The 25,109-nt window shown below is 38.0% G+C and overlaps 2 protein-coding genes across 2 annotated transcripts; both read right to left on the bottom strand.

The window, feature by feature from the left end:
* Window positions 1-6,828: 6,828 nt before the first annotated feature.
* Window positions 6,829-11,510, bottom strand: LOC138310563 (uncharacterized). The gene is made up of 2 exons (XM_069251832.1): window positions 9,134-11,510; window positions 6,829-7,267 (listed from the first exon to the last, which is right to left on the bottom strand). Exons 1-2 carry the CDS (start codon window positions 9,603-9,605, stop codon window positions 6,852-6,854), a joined length of 888 nt encoding a protein of 295 aa, XP_069107933.1. The 5' UTR covers window positions 9,606-11,510; the 3' UTR covers window positions 6,829-6,851.
* A 362-nt stretch (window positions 11,511-11,872) lies between these two features.
* LOC138310971 (nicotinamide N-methyltransferase-like) lies at window positions 11,873-21,663 on the bottom strand. The gene is made up of 4 exons (XM_069252347.1): window positions 21,061-21,663; window positions 18,532-18,681; window positions 17,455-17,656; window positions 11,873-12,399 (listed from the first exon to the last, which is right to left on the bottom strand). The coding sequence occupies exons 2-4, from the start codon at window positions 18,665-18,667 to the stop codon at window positions 11,970-11,972; spliced, it is 768 nt and encodes a 255-aa protein (XP_069108448.1). The 5' UTR covers window positions 18,668-18,681; window positions 21,061-21,663; the 3' UTR covers window positions 11,873-11,969.
* Window positions 21,664-25,109: the final 3,446 nt, after the last annotated feature.

Genomic DNA, 25,109 nt, shown 5'->3' with positions numbered 1-25,109 from the left:
TGGAAAAGAAGGAAACTCTGACAAAAACATACGAAAAAAAAAAGATTTCGCTCCGATTCAAAACATTGGTCCGAATGTTAAAGAAAAGTACAGAGCGTTGCAACACAACTAAGTTATCGGTTTGTCTAGAATTCTGTATGGATATACTTGTCACTATAAAATGCCAACACAAAGAGTATTTTCAGTGACTTACCTCCTTCTCTGCCAAAACTGCTGTTGGCCGCCATTTTGATATGTGTAACACACCAACTACAGACCACGTGATTCCCCACCGTGGTGAGGTAGAATAAAGGAATTTGGAAAAATGATATCTTAAATTTTATCGGCTTTTACACAGGCAATAGACTTATAATGTGAGTGTAACTTTCACGACGAACTTTAACAAAGTATTGTTATTGATTTTTTGATAAGGCATGAATTTGATTTTATGTAAATAATCATGAAGACACTACAAAGCAATTTACAATATGTCATGGAAATGTAGCAGCATTAGCATTCGATCATTTTTTTTTTTAATTTATAAGAAAACACCTGAGTTGAAAATGATCATTTATTTAGAAAAATCATAATTGCATATTGGCAAACTCTTAAATGATTTCCATTTTTATTCAATTGAGTTTCCATCCTGAAAACGTTGGTTGGGAGTAAGTAGAACTGCTGAAGATTTTACCGTGATAGATGTGTCCCATACGAATATACAGATGATCACCCTGATTCAGATGTATAATCACAGTTCCGGTTGCTTGGTGATAGTCGCCTATTTCGTCTGAGTCGGTAAAGGACATCCCTCTCGTCACTCCATTTACAAGTAGCATGGTTTGAAAAGCGTTGTGATGGAAGCATACCATGGTCCATGTGATGACATAAGTTCCAGATTCCGGTACGGTGTATATCCCCTCAGTTGGGTTGTATCCATTCCCTTGGTCCAGTGTCACGATTAAACACTACTGTAACCTGTGTCCCTAGCGTAATAGTTGATGAAAGGTAGGCATGGAAGGCGATAGGGGGTCGTGAAACAGGAGGAGCGACACCTGTAAACCAATCATGAATTAATATTTACATTTCCATAGTAGTCCATTTATGTAACCTTACCGAGCGTATTCTTTCATCATTATCATTGTGACGTCACAATGGCCGTGCGAGTGTTCACAGAAAATGACTGTTTCGGCTTTGACGAAAATGAATAATTTATTCATAATAGATTAAAAATATCTCGAGATTTCATCACAAAATTGTTATCAAATGTAAATGTAAGTATTGAACTGCTTTCAGTTGGCAATTATTGGAGTATGAATGACAACTAGACACTGGCAATTTTATCAGCGCGCTTTATAAAATTAAATGTCACCATGCATGACAAATTCTATATATGTCGTAGTAATTGACTGATGATTGCAAATTCGTGTACCATCTCATACTGATAATTCTGACAACATAAGACTCATTTCCTATAACAAATGGTAAAGTTCTCTCAAAAATATGTTTTTCCAATATAAATTATAGCAAAGACAGACCGTCATCCAAGGAGGAAACATGAGACCCTTGGCATATATATATAAAAATTGTAAAGAACCTTCAGACCTTTCTATCTATGAAGAGTATTTGGTTCTGTTCGAGGTTGGCCAAATTTGGTAACACTCCACTTATGACTATGAGCGATTTACCACTGCTTATCCCTAAGGGTCACAACCAAAATCTATACAAACTCTTTGCATTCCCCAATTAATTTCCTAAAGAACGTTTCTGGCCAAATTTGGTTTTAGTCCTTGCAGAATCTTATGACTAGATTTGTTTGTTTGTTTGATTAATTAACGTCATATTAACAGCTATGGTCATGTAAGGACGGCCTCTCATGTATGCGGTATGTTGTGCAAGGTGCGTGTTTTGGGAAACTTCGGTATATTCATGTTGTGTCTTCTTGTATAGTGGAACTGTTGTCCTTTTTATAGTGCTATATCACTGAAGCATGCCGCCGAAGACACCAAGCAACACACCTCACCAGGTCACATTATACTGACAACGGGCGAATCAGTCGTCCAACTCCCTGTATGCTGAGCGCTAAGCAGGAGCAGAAACTACCACTTTTATAGACTTTGGTGTGTCTTCGGCCAGGGGACAGAACCCAGAGTCTTCCTCACAGGGGCGAACGCTCAACTCAAGGCCAAAGGTAATGCGGTGCCAAGGGAGGTATTGGGAAAGATAAAGTCAGTTACGAAGAAGAGAAAAGATAGGATCATAAATTAAGTTTTACGATCATGCAATAGGGGCAGCAGGTACAATTCTAACGCCCTTCCTGCAGGGCAGCTTATGACTAGAAGCATTTTTAAAGAACGAATGGAAGGAAGAGAGATACGACCGACGCCCTTCGGCCAGGTGAGCTAACAAGAGGCCCAAGTGCCTTAAAGGGACAATTCAGTGAGGCTAATTCTGTTATATAACCACGAAGAATAATATGTCATAAATGTATTGTTCTATATTCCTTGTGACACATCTAACAAGAAATATTGACAAATTCCACAACATTGTTAAGTATTTAAATAGACACCGTTGAAATTCCAAATCGTTGATCAACACGATTAAGCAGGTACAACATGCAAGCTGTACCCATACCCGAGCCAAAATCACGTACGTTAATCAAATGCAATACACAACCATTGAGGAGTTGGTGAAATAATATTCAGACAAAGAACATGCACCTATAAAACGTAAACACAGTACTTTATGTAAGAACGCGATTTGAAGAGTTCTAGACAAAAAATTCTTTACTACACTGGCAAGGGCCAGGGTTCGGCATACAAGACGTACGACCACAATGTGTAATGGCGGACAACAAGCAAGTTTGTTCATTTTACATACATTTCACTACAGTGGGATTTTCTGGCATATCACAGTAAAACCAACTAATCTAATTTCCATTAGAATTGGTTTGTTTCCGATGAGACGCAAATTGTAATGTACTCTTAGACTCAATTGTCCCTTTAACGGTCATCCGACTTCCTTGGCAATAGTCATATAGGAAATTAATTAGAACTTGAGAAAAAGTTCAAAAAAAAGTTGTTAAGATGGCGGCCGTTGCGGCCATCTTGGATTTCGGATTGACCTGAAAAATAACAACACTTTGTCGGGACTATGTCAGGCTCATTTTAGGCAAATTTCAATTCAGTCGTATCATCGGTATAACTTACGAAGAAGCTCAAAATGTGTTTTCAAGATTGCGGCTGTGGCGGCCATCTTGGATTTCGGATCGACCCGAATAAATAAGTTTGGTAGGACCATGTCATGATCATTTCAGGAAATTGCAGCCAAATTACACTTGTAGAACTTGAGAGAAGTTCAAAAATGTGTTTTCAAGATGGCAGTCGTGGCAGCCATCTTGGAACTTCGGATCGACCCAAAAAATAACTCTTTGTCCAGGACCATGTCCAGGATCATTTTAGGCAAATTTCATTTAAATAGTATCATCGTAGAAATTGCGAAGAAGCTCAAAATTTGTTTTCAAGATGGCGGCTGTGACGGCCATCTTGGATTTCGGATCGACCCGAAAAAATAACAACAGTTTGGTAGGACCATGTCAGGATCATTTCAGGCAAGTTTTCAGCTAGATCGCACTGTTAGAACTTGAGAAGAAGTTAAAATGGTGAAAAACTTACGGCGCTCGGCAGACTGCGCACGACGAACAGATGAACATGATGACTATAGGTCATCCCTGACATCTAAGGATGTAAGTAGCATTTTCACACATCGCACACGACCCCATTTCAAAATGGCCGTAGAAGGTGTAGGGTAAAATTTTAAAATTATATCAAAACAGTTCTTCTATCTTAACATAATAAAGCACTTCAACCTTTTTTTCCAGATTACAACTGTAGCCTCAAAAGAGCATTATCTATCAAAAAACACATTAATGGTATATAATGACACTTTGATTATATTAACATCTTATCAACAACCAGTGTTTATGTGTGGACGGCCTCCTATATAAACAGTGTGTTGCGTGTATATAATGCGGTAATTAACGTGTGAAAATGTTAGGAAATTTATACAAAAACAAAACATACGACTTTAAATTTTTGCGATCGTCGCAATATATCAGACGCTTCTAGTTTCCTTTTGGTCTCGTCTTTCTTCACTTTCATCACTCAACTTTTCACATAGTATGGAATTTTCTTGGGATCCATCATTAGAAATATCCACACGTTTCTGTAAATCTGCAACTTGTCTTACTAGCTTTGCCACAACCGTATCTTTGACCTCTATCAAACGTCGAAGCGACGATATTTCAGAAGCTTGGTTTTGTAAATTGGTTTCTAGCTGATCGATTCTTTGATCTTTCAAGCTTATAAGGCTTTCAATGTGACTAATTCTGATGCCATGATATCTTGCCATCGTCTATCCTGGTCTAGTTCCTGTCCATATAATCCATTTCCGGAGACCAACACCAGTAACAAGGGGAACAGTGCATACATAATGTTCACCTCACACTTTTCCTCGGGATGATAATATTTAACTTGTACTTACAGGTCGACTTTTTTACGATGTTCTTGTTATTATCACCTCACAATGTCTGTCTGTGATTTAATGATCCCAAAACTCGCGCATGTGTATATTCATATAACTGTTCCATGTCCCTTATCTTCTAAACATTTATGGATTGCGTGTTTACTCGTTGGCACCAGGTCCACATAGACGTGGACAATTCTATGTGCTCCTCGCAATATCTATTTCGGCGAAATCAAATCGATGTTCCATGTCCCTTATCTATTACACAACTATATATTGCGTTTTTATCCGTTGGCACCAGGTGCACATTTCCATGCGCATGTTGCAATACCAGTGTATTCATTTCGGCGAAATCAAATCGAGAAGTCATTGTTGGTTTCGTACGTAACCCCCAATTGTATATACTATAATGTTCCTGTGTTTTATTTCCCTACACCACAGATTTCCAAAACATGCTAATTCAATTTGTTTTCAATACAACAAGAAACGTTCTTGTGTTTAACTCTTTATTTTTTCAACGCATGGATGTACCCTGAAAGTCTTTGTTTGTTTGTTTGTTTGAGTTTTACGGCCCATCGACAACTAAGGTCATTTAGGGCCAAACTACAAGTCATGCATTAATATCAGGATAAAAGTTCAGGGTAAGAAAAAGCAAGTAAGGACTAAAACACAGATTGTAAACGTTAATTTGATAAAACAAAAAGGAGGTTTGCATGGGATAAAATAAATTTGGCTAAAACACATGAGAAAACTCATGCACAATGTTGATGAAACGATGAAATGTTGAGTTGATACGATGTATGATGAGAAAACGTTCATATTTTGCTTAAAATACCGATCTCTTTGAGATAATTAAAAATACGATTATGTCTCACGGCATGAAACAAAGTGTACATGTCGGAGACATCGTAGTATTTATCTCGTATTTGTTTAAAATCAATACAATGCAATAAAATATGCTCCACTGTGAGAGGAGAATCACATGCATGGCATGTAGGAGGATCCTCCCCTCTCAATAGATAGGAATGTGTAAAATATGTGTGTCCAGTTCGGAGCCGAGAGAGTACAACTTCCTCTCTGCGGTCTCTCCGACTGGACAGTTTAGGATTAAGTGTAGAGTTGAATTTTTAAAGTCATTCAATGGCTGACTGAATTGAAGGTTTGATGTCGGTGTATGGTAGTTTCAAATCTGTTTGTGCTAGGCGAGTGCTGCTTCATCAGCCTGTTCATTCCCCTTTATACCCACATGACTGGGAATCCAGAGATAAGTAATTTGAGTTTTAGAAGATAATCGAAATGTTCGGATTAAAAGATTTTGGATTAGAGTATTTCCAGTGAAATATGCAGTTTACACAAACACCTACCGGAAACAAAGAATTATTCGCTAATGTTGCATATATCTCTTTTATCCCTCATAACAGTTTCCTGAAATTCAATATTACTTTATTTTATCAGTTCATCCTGTTTTCATATATTTTCTGTCGCAATCTGATTAAAATACAGATCCTTATCCTTATTATAACTACGTTTGATATTGAACGGAGTGGTTATAAGGATCTGTATTTCAATCAGATTGTTTCTATCTGCTCTCTCTTCAATTTTGATATTGAAATTTGTCATTTTAACCTATTATGTAAATGAAAAACCAATATTCGTCTGAGGTAAAGCTGTCCGTAAATTAAAATCTTTCATCATATATACTAAGTGTATTCTTTAACAGATGTGATGTGTGTAAAAAAATAAATATTTTCTTTCTCTTCATACTTTTCAATTTTAGTGATCTGTTTGTTATATGAGGTAATAAAAAACCCACAATTCTCTCAACCCCCTTAAAATCCTAACAAAAATCAACACAGATCAAACTTTTTCAAGAAAACTAATAGAAAAAATAGACTTGTTTGCTTTTATTCAGTCCATTTTCAAGAATATATTGAACCACGATTTAAGCACCATAAAAACTGTAATTTGCCTGTAATCAAACTATATAATTACTAATTATATATGTTTGTTTGTTTGATTTAATTAACGTCCTATTAACAGCCAAGGTCGTAAGGACGGCCTCCCATGTATGCAGTGGATATCGGTTTGTTCGTAAATTTAAAAGGTATTTCCTTGTTATAACTTAGATATCAATATCTTTGATCTTGTTCAGCATAATGTAATTACATGAATCATGGTCATGTAATTGCTTAAATATGTAGAGGCAGCTGTATTAAAGCGTTCGCATGGGAAAAAATGTATTTTATCCCTTTCTACATTTCGTATGAAACTAGTGTTGACCATGTTACATGTGTGTTTTTGTACGTGTAATCATAACAGAAACTAATGTTAAATCAATGCAGTGTATTTAATCAGTATATTTTCCATCCAGAAAACGTAGGATTCGCGTACGAAGAATCCGCTAGGATACCACCGTGGTATACGTGACCCATGCGGATAAAGAGATGGTCGCCCTGGTTTAAGCTAAGTACTACGATCCCCGTTGCCTGGTGACTGTCGGCGATCTCTTCAGCATCAGTCCATGTCCTACCCCTCGTCTGTCCGTTCACAACCAGGAGGGTTTGGAATGCACTGCGACCCAAGGACACCATAGTCCACGTGATGACATATGTGCCTGTTTCTGGTACTAGGTAGATCCCGTCTCTAGGATTATAGCCATTACGATTATCAAGCACTTCGTGATCAAAGATCACAGCGGCCTGTGTGGGTAAGTTTAGACGAGAGGTGAGGTATGCATGGAAGGCAACATTTGACTGTGTGCCCACACCTGTCAAACATTAACATTAAAGTTATGTAAAACAGAGTTATCTGTAATTATTTGAATTAATAATTTAATTAATAATCCGGTTTATTACTGCTTAGCGTTCAGCATTAAGGAATTGGGACGACTGGTTCGCCCGTTGCAAGTATGATGTGACAAAGTGGCGTGTGTTCGGTTGCATGCTTCAGTGATATACCACTATAAAAAGGGCAAGAGTTCTACTATACAAAAAGACGTAACAAGAATATACTGCAGTCTCTCAAAACACGCACCACACATTTCATACACGTCGCATATATGGGAGGCAGTCCTTACATGACCCTGTCGTTTGTTTGATTGAGTTCACGTGATATTAATTGAAATTAACATCTAATTTCATGGAAGGACATCCTGTCATGTATGCGGTGTGCGTTTTCGGAGAAAAAGAAGAAACAGTGTTAAATACATGTGAAACAAAAATTAAAATTATTTTTTGAGATTTGGTTGATTGAATGATATATCATATAAACATCCCATTAACAGCAAGTATGATTCGTATGTTAAAAGTCCCAAGACTTATTTCAAAAATTGTCTACAAACTAAATATCGATGTTCCCTGCGAATATATCTTATTTAGTTTTGTTGAAATATTCACAGTTTCGACAAAAATGCAAATTAAAAATATATGAAAATAGAATACGTAAATGTGTATGTCTAAAATTATTCTATTGGCCAGTACGTCCCCGGATAATCAACAATGTTACCGACATTCATTCTAACGACTTAAAACACGCGAAAGACAACAAGACAGCGAAATATGTATCGATACGTAGACAATAACCCCAAAGATGTCTGTGAATCGCGCGCGTGTGTACTTGCTTAGCTTTTACCTGTGTACTGTGACTTTTATGGTCTCATGTAGATATGTTTTTTCTGCTAAATACGGAGATATATATTCAACAATTGGCTTTTTACACAAAACTGTCTTCATACAACGAATATGAAATAATAATTTGAAATATATATATAAAGGTTTTAAGATAATGTTTAAGTATTTTCATATAGACTTACTTCAAAACAAATGATGACAATAAGATATTTATTCCTTGGCAAGAGTTGAAAACCACAATGACATTTGAGGTAAAAGATTATACAAAGCGTTATTCATGTGCGATTTTTCCCACTTGTGGACTGTTGCATCAACAATGCGAAATCAAGATTCCCCCCCCTTGTTTTTGATAAACACTGTCATCGGTATTGTGGTATTTTCACGATAAAAATATTACAAAAACATAAAGGGACTTTAAGAACGTTTATGGTTTGCGTGCGTTTTATATATTTTGTAATACTAAATAGTGAAACTCTCGCCTGTTTTATTGTGCTATTTCACTGTCGCATGCTGTCAGAGGCACAGAAAAACATATTTTGGAGAATAGTGGTAAAAGTTTCATAATTCAAATTTCAAAAGACTCATGGAAGTTTTAACTACATTGTCTGAAAATTGAGATACTAATTCAAAAGATAGTTAATTGTACCTGATATAATGAATCTGTCACCTTTCAACGATTAAGGTATGTTTTGCTCAATTTATGAAAATAAGGCGCGCTTCTTAGAAATACATAAACAAAAGATGTATAATGCAGCGGCAGAACAGTGGTAATTCTATTATCTAAATAACGATTGGTGTCTTTCATGTGGTTTGCCATGCCTGTTAGAAACCAAGGAAGCCACAGCAAAATATATAACGCTTCAAAATTTCTATATTGATTCACAAACAAACAAAAAGATGTTTTTCTTTTTATTCACCAAATATTATAGATTACTAATAATGAATTTCGAAAAAAAATATAGGAATTACATCAAATAAATTATACGAAAAATAATTGTACTTACGGTTTTGATGTCTGGATCTCGTAATACCGTGATTTCTGTTGTCCTGGGCATTGTCATCAGGTCCATCAAACTCCATAGAATGACTCGCGACGACATAGGCTAGGTTTGGTATTTCCTCATGGAACTTTGTGTTGTCTGGTGGGTTTAACTCCACGTCTCCGTTAGAACTGTTACTGTTATTTACACGTTCCTCTACACCTACAACTCGTTTCATCAAATTGCTAAAACTACCATCCCTTTCATCCATTAAACTTTCAAGAGTTGATATTTTGGATGTTTGAGCTTTCAATTTAATTTCCAATTGGGCAATGCGCTCATCTTTACTATTCATAACACTTTCTATTCGTCCAATTTTCTGATTAATTAATGTCACGAGGTCATGGCACTGTATTGGTACACTTGATGGATCTAGTATTAGTCCATTGGTACCGTATCCACTGACCAACAGTAACAGTAAGGCAGCAACAAGCATGCTGTTTCCTCGTGCAGAAGTATCACTAATGAAAGTATTTCTCTACTCTACGCTTTATCAGTGTTACGCGAATGCTTATAGCCGTAAGTATCTGATGATAGTACTTTCTACTCTAAGCATTATCAGTATTACGAGAACGCTTTCGAAGTGCTTGATAACCGTAATAGCATATAACAGCCAGGGTCATGTACGGACGACCTCCCATGTATGAAGTGCGTGGTGAGTGTTTTGGGAGACTGTGGTATATTCGTGTTGTGTCTTCTTATGTAGTGGAACTCTTGTTATACTTCCTATATATCACTGAAGAATGCCGCCGAAGCCAGCAAGCAACATCAAGCTCAGTAAATTTATACTGACAACCGGAGAACCAGTCATCCCACTCCCTCTATACTGAGCGCTCAGTAGGATTAGAAACTACCACGTTACTGAACTTTAGACTCTGTGATTCTCTGCCAGATGACAGAACCCAGAACCTACCTCACAGGGGCGAGCGCTCAACTGAAGTCTAAAAGCCAGTTGGTGTCAATGGAGACGATAGGAAAAAGAAAGTAAATTAGGAAGAAAGGGAAAATATCCTAAATTTAGTGGCCATTTATGATCATACAATAGTGGCAAAGGTAAAATTCTAAGGCCCTTACGTCAGGGCCAGAAGTAAATGTCACTGTTGAAAGTACTTTTGTACTCTACGCTTTATCTACAATGTTACGAGTATGGGTGGCCATTGCGCGTCAGTGAGATAACACATTTAAAACAAGAGTTGTTTAAGGGACCGCTGAATCAAACCAAAAATAGATTCCTGGAATCCCCGTTTGGGCACAAGATTTCATAGAGGGGTGAATATTTCGGTGGCTGCTGATTAGTTATTCAGGGTGGATCAGATTCAAATGTTTAATTTGTGGGTTGGGCAATACATTTAGATGTAAAATGTGTAAAGAAATTTTAAAATTCTGTCAAGTCTGTTTCTGACAGGGGGAGTTAATAAAGATTGGAATTTTATGAAAATTATGGTCAAGTTTTGGTGCGAAATTCAACATAAGATGGCACCCCCCACTTAAAAGTTTAGCAAGATGGTAGATCTTAATTTTTTATTCACATGTATGCGAGATGATCTTCAAAATTAGTGTAAGTGACCAGACTTGAAAACTTCATTTAACTTGTACAGTGGCAAACGTTAACATTGTCGTCTATGGGAAATCACTTGGTTCTGTGGTCTCTATAAGATTAGCAAAACTCACTTCTACCAGCCGTCAAACCTCATAATGCGAGTACATGTTTGACCACTGGAGTGCTCAAAATCCTGTATTTACCATATACATGTACATAACAACATATTATGTACCATTAATCTTCAGTCCCTATATCAAGGCAGAAACAAGTAAAAAGTTCTTATTACTCCATCCTAAAATATTAGTCTTCCAAAAGCAAGACTTATAATCCAATATTAATGTAGAAATGCATGTCAGTTGTTATATAATAGCATACCACAATATGCACCAACACCTAAACCTGACCATTTTGGTCCATTGTTCGTAATCCAGCATTTTTTTCAAAAATGGTTGTTCATAACCATCACAACACTTACATATAATTGCAATGTAGAATTCAACGTTTGTTTGATTAATTAACGTCCTATTAACAGTTATGGTCATGTAAGGACGGCCTCCCATGTCTGCGGTATGTTGCGTTGTCCGAGGTACGTGTTTTGGGAGATTCTGGTATATACATGTTGTGTTTCTTATGTAGTGGAACTGTTGCCCTTTTTATAGCGCTATATCACTGAAACATGCCACCGAAGACATCAAGCACAATAATTTTATTAGATTTGAGGAGCCTTACCGTGACATGACAACACACTTTTGCGTAAGGTGAACTAAACGTAGGTGTTACCTTCAGTGGTATAACGAATGAAATACGGGAGCGGATGCATTAATATGTTTTCTTTAATAACATAAGTTACTTAGTTTACAATAAGAATTTGAAACAATCACTGAAAAGCATGAGCTTCTATATTTTACACCACCTCAATATTTTAACTAAAAAAAATAAAATGTTAATTTTCAGTAATTTTTATGAGTCTCGAATGTCGTTATGTTCATAATGAGATACTGCCTACGCTGACAACAAAAACAAAAAACAAATTATATCATATATATTTAATTACTTATTTTACACTGCATATGCACTATTAAACATCAATTGTTGTCCACATTTCTAGAGATACGATAAATATTATCTGCTCACTATTAACGGTTGGTGTCACATGGATAATCTTTAAAGGGGTGATACGGATAACATTATGTACCACTAGACACTATATAACGACGTATAAAGCCTAAGAATCTTAAAAAATACTCAGTTATTGCATTACATTAATTTCCGTGCTAGTATGTAGTAATAAGAGTCAAAAGTTAGATATTTGGAATCATAATCAGTTTCTGCCAATTCCTCGGTTGCTATGACGACAAACCCGGCCTTACGTAAACACGATAGTATGTCGTCTTTTGTTAGACATACTGCCTTATACTTACACTCTCCAACCTGGTAAGTATCGCCGTTCAAACAAGCAAAAAGAATGAGGAACCCGTCCTTGTTTAGAAGGGTGGATATGTTTTCTATACATTTTCCATATCCTTCAACAGTGAACACGGCTGTCTCAATGCAGTAACTAGATACAATGATGTCCAGTTTCTCATCGCCGAAAGCATCTCCGATTGGTTTTGATGACGTCACATCTACAGGAAGGATTCCTTTCACTTTGCATCTTAGATCCGACATTCTCTGACTAACCGTCTTTCTTTAATAGAAACAAAACCAATGATCTGTATTTGAAATAAGTCCGTCCATTTTTTTTAATTATTTCATTGCAATACATGGTGATGTTATATTTCCTAGTTACGTTACACAGTATCGCAGATCAGTTTTATGCGTTGATGGCCCCGGCAGCAGTGTGATATGAAGGTTTTTTTTTACCCTAAGGTGTCATGATGGTGTAGTATTTTCTGTGGGAAATATTACATATTAAGGTAAATAAACGTTCATAACACACTGTCACCGGGGGCATCAATTGATTACAATACCAACAAGAGATCCCAGAGGGATCTTGGCGCCCACCAAAGAATGATCTATGACAATGGAAAGAGGGATCTTTTCTCTGCTTTTCAGACTTTTGCAAACATACTACACATAAAATTTGAGACAGATCACTTCAGTGCTTTCTGAGAAATAGCAGCAACAAACTTCAACTATCAAAATCCAAAATGGCTCCTTGGCGGCCATCTTGTTGACGATCGGTCCCAAATCGAAATATGCACAACTATGGCCCTAGGGGAACCTATAGATGAAATTTGAGACAGATTCATTCAATACTTTCTGAGAAATAGTGATAACAAACTTTAACTATCAAAATCCAAGATGGCAGCCTGGCGGCCATTTTGTTGACCGATCGATCCAAAAACGCATTATACACAACTAGAGCCCTAGGGAAACATAAATATGAAATTTGAGAAAAATTCCTTCAGTACGTTGTGAGAAATAGCGATAACAAACTTTAAGTATCAAAATCCAAGATGGCTGCCTGGCCATCTTGTTGACCGATTGATCCCAAAACGCAATATGCACAACTATGGCCCTAGGGAAACCTACCTATGAAATTTGAGGAAAATTCCCTTCAGTACTTTCTGAGAAATAGCGATAACAAACTTTAACTATCAAAATCCAAGATGGCTGCCTGGCGGCCATCTTGTTGACTGATTGGTCCCAAAACGCAATATGCACATCAAGGGCCCTAGAGAAACCTACATATGAAATTTGAGAAAAATCCCTTCAGTACTTTCTGAGAAATAGCGATAACAAACTTTAAGTATCAAAATCCAAGATGGCTGCCTGGCGGCCATCTTGTTGACCGATTGGTCCCAAAATACAATATGCACAACAAGGACCCCAGGGAAACCTATATATGAAATTTGAGAAAAATCCCTTCAGTACTTTCTGAGAAATAGCGATAACAAACTTTAACTATCAAAATCCAAGATGGCTGCCTGGCGGCCATCTTGTTGACCGATTGGTCCCAAAACGCGCAATATGCACAACTATGGCCCTAGGGGAACCTACATATGAAATTTGAGACAGATCCCTTCAGTACTTTCTGAGAAATAGCAATAACAAACTTTAAGTATCAAAATCCAAGGTGGCTGCCTGGCGGCCATCTTGTTGACCGATTGGTCCCAAAATGCAATATGCACAACTAGGGCCATAGGGGAACCTACATATGAAATTTGAGAAAAATCCCTTCAGTACTTTCTGAGAAATAGCGATAACAAACTTTAACTATCAAAATCCAAGATGGCTGCCTGGCGGCCATCTTGTTGACTGATTGGTCCCAAAACGCAATATGCACATCAAGGGCCCTAGGGAAACCTACATATGAAATTTGAGAAAAATCCCTTCAGTACTTTCTGAGAAATAGCGATAACAAACTTTAAGTATCAAAATCCAAGATTGCTGCCTGGCGGCCATCTTGTTGACCGATTGGTCCCAAAATACAATATGCACAACAAGGACCCCAGGGAAACCTATATATGAAATTTGAGAAAAATCCCTTCAGTACTTTCTGAGAAATAGCGATAACAAACTTTAACTATCAAAATCCAAGATGGCTGCCTGGCGGCCATCTTGTTGACCGATTGGTCCCAAAACGCGCAATATGCACAACTAGGGCCATAGGGGAACCTACATATGAAATTTGAGAAAAATCCCTTCAGTACTTTCTGAGAAATAGCGATAACAAGAATTGTTAACCGACGGACGGAAGGACGGACGACGGACCACAGACAAAAAGCGATTTGAATAGCCCACCATCTGATGATGGTGGGCTAAAAACCCGTGATTGCTATTTTGGGGTAAATATTACATAAATTTACCATGAGTAAAAGTTGTCATTTTGCTATATAATCGGAAGTGGAAGTGCATTTGTGTGGAAGAGTTGCGGTCACCATGTAGGATGCGCCTCTGGGAAATACTGTTTTATTCCCTTGTCTTCTGATGTATTTCGATTTATCACAAACACTAATCAACATGAAGAATCAAGGCATCGAGTTGACCGTTCACTTTTAGCAGATTCAGGAGACAAATCACAAATCTGAAGTTAACAAATATGACAAATAGACGTGTACTTCAAACTCAAAGCGTCAAATCTGATTTTTGAGAGTCAAAACATGCTCGCAGGGGTCTACTATACGTTCTGGGTATAAAAATATGATATGACCCTTAACCTTAGTCGTAATCAGGGTAGTATAATCAGTATATAGCATTTGTTTGTTTGTTTGTTTGATTAATTAACGTCCTATTAACAGCTATGGTCATGTAAGGACGGCCTCCCATGTATGCGGTGTGTTGCGTGTATGCTGTACGAGGTGCGTGTTTCGGGAGACTGCGGTATATTCATGTTGTGCAGGGTTATTTAACGACGTGAACACGTACAGAAGTTAACACATAACTAGAACTGTCGCCAGAGTGGACGACTAGTAAGCCCTACAAATCTAATAATAACTCAATTAATAGGGGACACTGCACAACTCTATATAGCTCCCTTTATTTCAGGGTTTAGTGTACCAAAATGTATAAAAACTAATCTGTCGAACAGTTTAGGAGGACGTCGCCGGACGAAGTTGTGTCTACTGACAGACTTTTGAACAACCGGATTCCAGTATATTCACCCTACTTCTGCTTCAGTGTTCGTTGCGGGGGTATAAGGATGTGAACTTATAATGATTCCAGTATATTCAACCCTCTCTGCTTCGGTGTTCGTTGCGGGGGTATAAGGATGTGAACTTATAATGACGTAAACACAATAAGCATATGCTTGTAATTGTGAGAGACGGAGAAGTTAAGATGTCTCGAGTTACTACCATGAAGGCCCTATAATGGTAAGGAGTTCGAAATCAACGTCAAACTGATTAGACTACCTTGGCAATAGTAAAATTAATTACATATGGGGTCACTTTGTCAGGACCATGTCCTGGATCATTTCATGCAAGTTTCAGCCAAATCGCACACTGGTAGAACTTGAGAAGAAGTTTGAAAATGTGTTTTCAAGATGGCGCTTTTGGCGGCCATCTTGGATTTCAGATCAACCCGAAAAAAACAACACTTTGTCAGGACCATGTCAGGATCATTTCATGCAAGTTTCAGCCAAATCGCACAGGTAGAACTTGAGAAGAAGTTCAAAATGTGTTTTTCAAAGATGGAAGCTGTGGCGGCCATCTTGGATTTTTCGGATAGACCCGAAAAATAACAAACACTTTGTCGGGACCATGTCAGGATCATTTCATGCAAGTTTCAGCCAAATCGCTCTAATAGAACTTGAGAAGAAGTTCAAAATTGTGTTTTCAAAGATGGCAGCTGTGGTGGCCATCTTGGATTTTCAGATCGACCCCGAAAAATAACAACACTTTGTCGGGGGACCATGTCAGGATCATTTCATGCAAGTTTCAGCCAAATCGCACAGGTAGAACTTGAGAAGAAGTTCAAAAATGTGTTTTCAAGATGGCGGCTGTGGCGGCCATCTTGGATTTCAGATCGACCCGAAAAATATACAACACTTTGTCGGGACCATGTCAGGATCATTTCATGCAAGTTTCAGCCAAATCGCACAGGTAGAACTTGAGAAGAAGTTCAAAATGTGTTTTCAAGATGGCGGCTGTGGCGGCCATGTTGGATTTTTGGATCGACCCGAAAAATAACAACACTTTGTCGGGGACCATGTCAGGATCATTTCATGCAAGTTTCAGCCAATTCGCACTAATAGAACTTGAGAAGAAGTTCAAAATGTGTTTTCAAGATGGCGGCTGTGGCGGCCATCTTGGATTTTGGATCGACCCGAAAAATAACGACACTTTGTCGGGACCATGTCAGGATCAATTTCATGCAAGTTTCAGCCAAATCGCACTGGTAGAAACTTGAGAAGAGTTCAAAATGTGTTTTCAAGATGGCGGCTGTGGCGGCCATCTTGGATTTCAGATCGACCCGAAAAAAAATAAAAACAACACTTTGTCGGGACCATGTCAGGATCATTCATTGCAAGTTTCAGCCAAAATTGCACCGGTAGAACTTGAGAAGAAGTTCAAAATGTGTTTTCACAGATGGCGGCTGTGGCGGCCATCTTGGATTTCAGATCGACCCGAAAAATAACAAACACTTTGTCGGGACCATGTCAGGATCATTTCATGCAAGTTTCAGCCAAATTGCACTGGTAGAAACTTGAGAAGAAGTTCAAAATGTGTTTTCAAGATGGCGGCTGTGGCGGCCCATCTTGGGGATTTCAGATCGACCCGAAAAATAACAACACTTTGTCGGGACCATGTCAGGATCATTTCATGCAAGTTTTCAGCCAAATCGCACCGGTTAGAACTTGAGAAGAAGTTCAAAATGTGTTTTCAAGATGGCGGCTGTGGCGGCCATCTTGGATTTCAGATCGACCCGAAAAATAACAACACTTTGTCGGGACCATGTCACGATCATTTCATGCAAGTTTCAGCCAAATCGCACGGTAGAACTTGAGAAGAAGTTCCAAAATTGTGAAATGTTAACGCACGGCGGACGGCGCACGGCGCACGGCGGACGGCGGACGGCGGACGACGACGGACGAAACATGACGACTATAGGTCATCCTGACCCTTCGGGTCAGATGACCTAAAAATTGCAGATCCTTATTATCACTGCGTTGGATAAGAGGATCTGAGCGATCGCAGGTCGATGGTTTTTCACCAAGTACTTACTGGCTTCAATTTATCTCCTTAATCCTAAACGTAAGAGATACACTATACAGAGAATCTGTCGTGGTTTAACTTACGTTCTACCTTCTAGTTCCATGGCATAGTCTATTAGAGAAGTACACTGGTTTTCTTCCCCATTTCGCCAATTCTCGAGATATTGAAGATTCTGTGGAAGGAATTCCGATAGATAAATCTCGTCCACGTGATTACAAGCCGTGATCAACGTGTGAACAGTCGGGCCGGTACCAACATCCAGGAGCCGTTTACCACTCAACTTGTCTGAAATTACAAGCAAGCAAACTTGGCGTATTGGAAAATATATCAAATTCATAAAGATTGTGTAATTATTTTAATCATAAAATCTGACTGATATCCGACGACGTCGACTATCTACTATTTTTGCATATGTCACTAGTGTCACTGGGAAATTTTTCATTGGCTGAAAAGTCATTTTGACGTCATAATTGGAGAAAATGACAGAATGGGGGCCTCTGCTGAATTTTAGCAATACCATTGTCATTGTAGATTGTGGCAGTATAAGTCAATCTGATTAAAATACATATCCTTATTATCACTACGTTGGATAAGAGGGTTATAACCCTCTATTGAACGGAGTGGTTATAAGGATCTGTGTTTTAATCAGATTGCAGTATAAGTATATTTAAAAAATATCGTATGAAATAAGCTCTTGTTTAAAAACCTATTTTGTCTTTGCATATTACATATAAAGAGTTCTCTCCCTGGCGGGAAGTTCTCGATTATGACGTCATTATACTGTTTTCAAAATCGTGCCAATCGTTTAATTGGGAAAAGATGTCACTATATTCAACAAGAGGCCCAAGACGTCACATGCGTTATTGATTTAACTTGGTAATATACTACGTCAGTCAGGACAGTCTCAGATGACTTAAAACATGTGACGTCACAATCCACTACCCTCTCTCAGGGACAGATAACTAGGTAATATGCAAAAAGGGAATATTTGTTATGTTATTCACTGATCGTAATTAGTAAACGCAAATAATAAATACAGATGTGAGAACATATCATTTTTAGTTATGCTATGCGTAATGACGTTAATTTTCCCCCCAATTTACCATATTTAACCTTTTTAAATCTTTAGTACGTAAAATTCAATTAAATGATAAACTTACGACTGTTAAACAATCTATGCAGTATTTCAATTTCAGGTTTCAAATTATTTGCAGCTTCTTCTGATACAACATAATTGTGCATGTACGAATTTGGATCGAATGTTTTCAAATCCCCTTCTTTCTTCAAATTTTCCATTGTTAAAGATTCCTCTGAAAGCAAATAATGGAATAGTAAATTAAAAACAAACAAAAGTGAAAAATTCAAAACATCAAAATGATGTGCTGCAAAATTATCGCATTATCTCAAAGAGACCAGAAATGTCGATATATAAATATATTAACATGTGTTTATAATGTATCGTACAACTGAAAATAAAAGTGTCGTAGAAATCGGCGTATATGTTTTTTTCCATTGAATTATCAAATATATGTCCACGCCAACACATATCTACATATGATAAATTTAGACTAGATTTACACAGTGTGTGAACTAACAAATAGTTAGCTCATTTTATATCAATATTTGTAGTATTGTCCGAATTAAAATGAATTCCCTACAATGCATAGCAAGTGTTATTGGATGTTTTTTTCCATTATATTGTTTAAAAAATTACATCTCCTTAAGATACATCCTAGGACTAGAAATTGTCTTTATCACAAGACCATTCAGTTATCGAATTTAACATATGTCACAAAAAAATCTTGATTAGCCCTGATTTTGTGTTTAAGAGTGCCTACTGGGAGTTTTCGCCAATCAGCCGACTAGAAGGTCGGAGATTTGTATGAAAGCAAAGAACAAAAGACCCAATGGGCCTTAACGGTCACCTGACATTTTTTGTTTGTTTGAGTTTTACGGTCTATCGACAACTAAGGTCATTTAGGGCCAAACTACAGGGCAGGCATTAGTACCAGGATATAAACAAGGACTGTATCTAAAAGATCAGGATAAGAAGAAAAGGCAACTAAAATCTAAAACACAAATTGTAAATGTTGATTTAATAAACAGAGTTGCACAAGTTAAAATTTGATGGCCCATCGACAACTAAGGTCATTTAGGGCCAAACTACAAGGGAGGCAGTAATATCAGGATATAAACAAAACTGTATCTTAAAGGATTAGGATAAGAAAAAAGGCAAGTAAAAACTTAAACACAAATTGTAAATGTTGATTTGATAATTTGTTTGTTTGTTTGATTTATAAACGTCCTATTAACAGCTATGGTCATGTAAGGACGGCCTCCCATGTATGCGGTGTGTTGCGTGTATGTTGTGCGAGGTGAGTGTATTGGGTTGATTTGATAAAAAGAGTTGCATAGGATAAAACAGTTTAGGCTAAAATACATGAGAAAACTCATGCACAATTTTGATGAAACGATGAGTCTTGCGTTGATATGATTAGATGAGAAAACGTTCAATTTTGTTAAAAATGTTGATCTCTTTGAGATAGTTGAAAATACGATTATGTCGCATGACATGGAACAATGTGTACATGTCGGAGACATCGTAAAACTTATCTCGAATGTGTTTAAAAATCAATACAGTGCACTGAAATATGTTCCACTGTGTGCTTGTTTGATTATTTTTACGTCCTATAAACAGCCAGGGTCATTTAAGGACGACCTCCCATGCATGTATGCAGTGTGTAGCGTGTGCGAAGTGCGTGTTTGAAGAGACTGCGGTATATTCGTGATGCGTCTTGTATAGTGGAACTGTTGCCCTTTTTATAGTGCTATATCACTGAAGCATGCCGCTGAAGACACCAAGCAACACTTTTGTTTGTTTGTTTGATTTATTAACGTCCTATTAACAGCTAAGGTCATGTAAGGACGGCCTCCCATGTATGCGGTGTGTTGCGTGTATGTTGTGCGGGGTGAGTGTACTGGGAGACTGCGGTATGTTCGTGTTGTGTCTTCTTGTATAGGGGAACTGTTGCCCTTTTTATAGTGCTATATCACTGAAGCATGCCGCCGAAGACACCAAGCAACACACCCCACCCGGTCACATTATACTGACAACGGGCGAACCAGTCGTCCCACTCCCTGTATGCTGAACGCTAAGCAGGAGCAGAAACTACCACTTTTATAGACTTTGGTGTGTCTCGGCCAGGGCGAACGCTCAACTCAAGGCCAAAAGTGAGGCGGTGCCAAGGGAGGCATTAGGAAAGATAAAGTCAGTTAGGAAGAAGAGAAAAGATAAGATCCTAAATTTAGTCGCCTTTTACGATCATGCAATAGGGGCAGCAGGTACAATTCTAACGCCCTACCTGCAGGGCCCTAGCAACACACCCCACCCGGTCACATTATACTGACAACGGGCGAACCAGTCGTCCCACTCCCTGTTTGCTGCGCGCTAAGCAGGAGTAGAAACTGCCACTATTATAGACTTTGGTGTGTCTCTGCCAGGGGACATAACCCAGAGCCTTCCTAACAGGGGCGAACGCTCAATTCAAGACCAAAAGATAGGCAGTGCCGAGGGAGGCATTATGAAACATTAAGTCAGTTAGGAAGAAGAGAAAAGATAAGAACCTAAATTTAGTCGCTTTTTACGATCATGCAATAAGTGCAGCGGGTACAATTCTAACGCCACTCACCTGCTGGGCTTATTTGTTCCCTTCGGGTCAGATGACCTAATAAAACATAAAAACAGACTGTTTAAAACACCTACCTGAACCTGATCGTCACGTAACAGGTTTTATCTACTTTTATCTCGGCTTAATATCCTGACCTTAATACAATTTTTTTTTACATATCCTGCTTTTTCACCTCAGCAGTGAACTAGAACACTTGTTTAGTTCATAAGTATTTGATCATTGTCAATACAATGTATGATGTACCGTAAGATATTGAGAGTTTAATGGTTTTTGACGTATTTGTGGCAGCTTTGTGGAGGATATTTATCACTTCTTTCTATTTGATTTTATTAATTAATACTATTAATTATATATTAATGTGTGCGATTTGTATTAATTCTAAAAGTGATTAAATGTTATATGCTTTTAAAAATTTGCTATAAAAATATGTTGATCCTAGCCATGAATGTTAAGCGTAAAATATATACGAATTGGGTATACCTTGATGGCGTTTTGATTTGTTTATTATCTTTTTATGTCCCATAAACAGCCAGGTATTCTAAGGACGGCCTCAAGTGTATGTGGTGTCATGTGCGAGGAGCGTCCTGAAGTGACCCTGGTTGATACAAGAGATCCCAGAGGGATCTTTGGCGCCCACCAAAGAATGATCTATGTCTGACAATGGAAAGAGGGATCTTTTCCCTGCTTTTCAAACTTTTTCAAACACGACTACACATAAAATTTGAGACAGATCGCTGCAGTACTTTCTAAGAAATAGTGGTAACAAACTTCAACAATGAAATCCAAGATGGCGGCCGTGCAGCCATCTTGTTGACCAATCAGTTACAAAATGCAATATGCACAACTAAGGCCCTAAGGAAACCTACATATAAAATTTGAGAGACATCCTTTCAGTACTTTTTTTTAGAAATAGCAATAACAAACTTTAACTATCAAAATCCAAGATGGCTGCCAGACGGCCATCTTGTTGACTGATTGGTCCCAAAACGCAATATGCATAACTAGGGCCCTAGGGGAACCTATGTATGGAATTTGCTTGAGATCCCTTCAATACTTTCTGAGAAAATAGTGGTAACAAACTTCCACTACCAAAATCCAAGATGGCCGTCTGTCTTGTTGACAAATCAGTATCAAAACACAATATGCACAACTAGGTCCCTAGGGGAACCTACATATGAAATTTGAGAAAGATAACTTTTGTACTTTCTCAGAAATTGCGGTAACAAACTTTAACTATCAAAATACAAGATGGCCACCTGGCAGCCATCTTGTACACCGATCGGTCCCAAAATGCAATATGCACAACTAGGGCCCTAGGGGAACCTATATATGACATTTGAGATAGATCCCTTTAGTACTTTCTGAGAATTTTGTTTGTTTGTTTGTTTGTTTGAGTTTTACGGCCCATCGACAACTAAGGTCATTTAGGGCCAAACTACAAGTCATGCATTAATATCAGGATAAAAGTTCAGGGTAAGAAAAAGCAAGCAAGGACTAAAACACAGATTGTAAACGTTAATTTGATAAAAAAAAGAAGGTTTGCATGGGATAAAATAAATTTGGCTAAAACACATGAGAAAACTCATGCACAATGTTGATGAAACGATGAAATGTTGAGTTGATACGATGTATGATGAGAAAACGTTCATATTTTGCTTAAAATACCGATCTCTTTGAGATAATTAAAAATACGATTATGTCTCACGGCATGAAACAAAGTGTACATGTCGGAGACATCGTAGTATTTATCTCGTATGTGTTTAAAATCAATACAATGCAATAAAAATATGCTCCACTGTGAGAGGAGAATCACATGCATGGCATGTAGGAGGATCCTCCCTCTCAATAGATAGGAATGTGTAAAATATGTGTGTCCAGTTTTCGGAGCCGAGAGAGAGTACAACTTCCTCTCTGCGGTCTCTCCGACTGGACAGTTTAGGGTTAAGTGTAGGTTGAATTTTAAACAGTTTATTGTTTGTTTCGGTAGACCACCTTTGTTGCCAATGGTGTTTGATGGCTGACTGAATTGAAGGTTTGATGTCGGTGTATGGTAGTTTCAAAATCTGTTTGTGCTAGGCGAAGAGCAGTCTTAGCTGCTTTATCAGCCTGTTCATGATCCCCTTTATACCCACATGACTGGGAATCCAGAGATAAGTAATTTGAGTTTTAGAAGATAAATGAAATGTTCGAATTAAAAGATTTTGGATTAGAGTATTTCTAGGGCTTTCTTGATTTCAAAGCCTGAAGAACCGAAAGAGAGTCTGAACAGATGATTGCCTTTTCAATGCGGTGTTCTTCGATATGGTTCAAGCGCCAGACCGTTAGCACATGCTTCCGCAGAGAAAATGGAGGCAATATCCGGGAGTCGGATAGAGGAGCAGTGATTAGATGTACAGCATGCTGCCGCAACTTTATCACTATCTTTTGATCCGTCAGTGTAGATCTGAACATGTCAGGGAAAGCCCTAATGCACTCCCCGAAAGGAGGATTTGTGTTCTTCGGGTAATGCACTGGATTTTGCCCTCTCATGTAGAGATAAAATTGATATCAGGTGTTTGAATGAGCCATGGTGGTACCTCCGATACGGTGTACTCGTCATGGTGTCGAAAGTTATATTAAGTTCCCAGCAAAAATTTTGAAATTCTGATGCCAAATGTTGGTATGAGCTTTTGATTTTTGTGTAAAATATTTCCTTGGTGTTGTGGATTGAATATAAGGTTAAATGCAGGATTTTTGGGGGTTGGATTTCAGTTGAGCATGCATACTGTAAGGATAATTTTCTTTCGTCGATCGTCTAGAGCTATGGCTCATTAGCTTCCACTTGGAGACTCTTCACAGGTGTTGTTCGAAAAGCTCCAAGTGCCAGACGCAGTCCCTGATTCTGTATAGGGTCAAGCATCTGTAGATAGGAGCTGCGAGCCGATCCATAGACAATAGAGCCGTAGTCAAGTTTTGATCTAATAAGTGCCCGATAGATACGTAGAAGCATTTCACGGTCTGCACCCCAATCAGAATGGGAAAGAACTCGTAGAATGTTCAGCGCCTTCGAGCACTTTATCCTTCAGATGTTTGATATGTGGAACAAAGGACAGTTTCGAATCAAATATTAGTCCAAGAAATTTAGTTTGTTCAACTACTGGAATTTTAATTCCATTGAGTGTGAGGTCAGGATCATTGTGTGGTTTTCGTTTTTGACAGAAGTGCATACAGACCGTTTTTGATCTTGAAAATCTGAAGCCATTTTCGTCAGCCCAATTTTGTAATTTGCCTAAACATTGTTGTAGTTGTCGTTTCTATAGTGTGCATGTTTTCTTGATCTGTAACAGATCAAGAAATCATCCACAAATAGAGACCCTTCCGTAGATTGGCCAAGACATTTGGTTATGCTGTTAATTTTTAGTCCAAAAAGTGTGACAGACAAGATACCACCCTGAGGGACGCCCATCTCCTGTGTTTCTGTTTCTGAATAAGTTGAACCCGTTCGAACTTTGAAATGCCTGTCAGATATAAAATTTGATATAAACTTTGGCAAATTACCACGTATACCGATATCATGGAGATCGTTCATGATTCCATATTGCCAAGTTGTGTCGTATGCCTTTTCAAGGTCAAAGAATACGGCCACAAGATGTTCTTTCTTGGCAAATGCTTCTCGTATAAATGTTTCTAGTCTAACATAAGTGGTCTACCGTTCCCCTGCGGTTTCTAAAGCCGCTTTGCAAAGGACTTAAAATATTGTTTGATTCCAGGAACCAAACTAAATCTGGTATTTATCATACGTTCTAGAGTTTTACAAATACAACTCGTCAATGAAATAGGACGATAGTTATTGGCATCAGTAGCATCTTTCCCGGGCTTCGGAAGGGGTATAATAGTAGATTCCTTCCAAGACTCAGGAATTTTGCCAGAAGAGTAAACTTGATTAAATATAGTTAAAAGACATTTTAGTGAAGAGTCTGGTAATTGTTTTAAAAACATATATGGAATTTCGTCTGGTCCAGCTGCCGAGTCCTTTGATTTCTCAAGGGACTCGAGCAATTCTGGTATCT

The sequence above is a fragment of the Argopecten irradians genome, chromosome 16 (genome assembly GCF_041381155.1).
Source record: "Argopecten irradians isolate NY chromosome 16, Ai_NY, whole genome shotgun sequence".
Lineage (NCBI taxonomy): Eukaryota > Metazoa > Mollusca > Bivalvia > Pectinida > Pectinidae > Argopecten > Argopecten irradians.
Note: the sequence above shows the minus strand (reverse complement) of the source record. Positions and strands in the feature narration are given on the sequence as shown.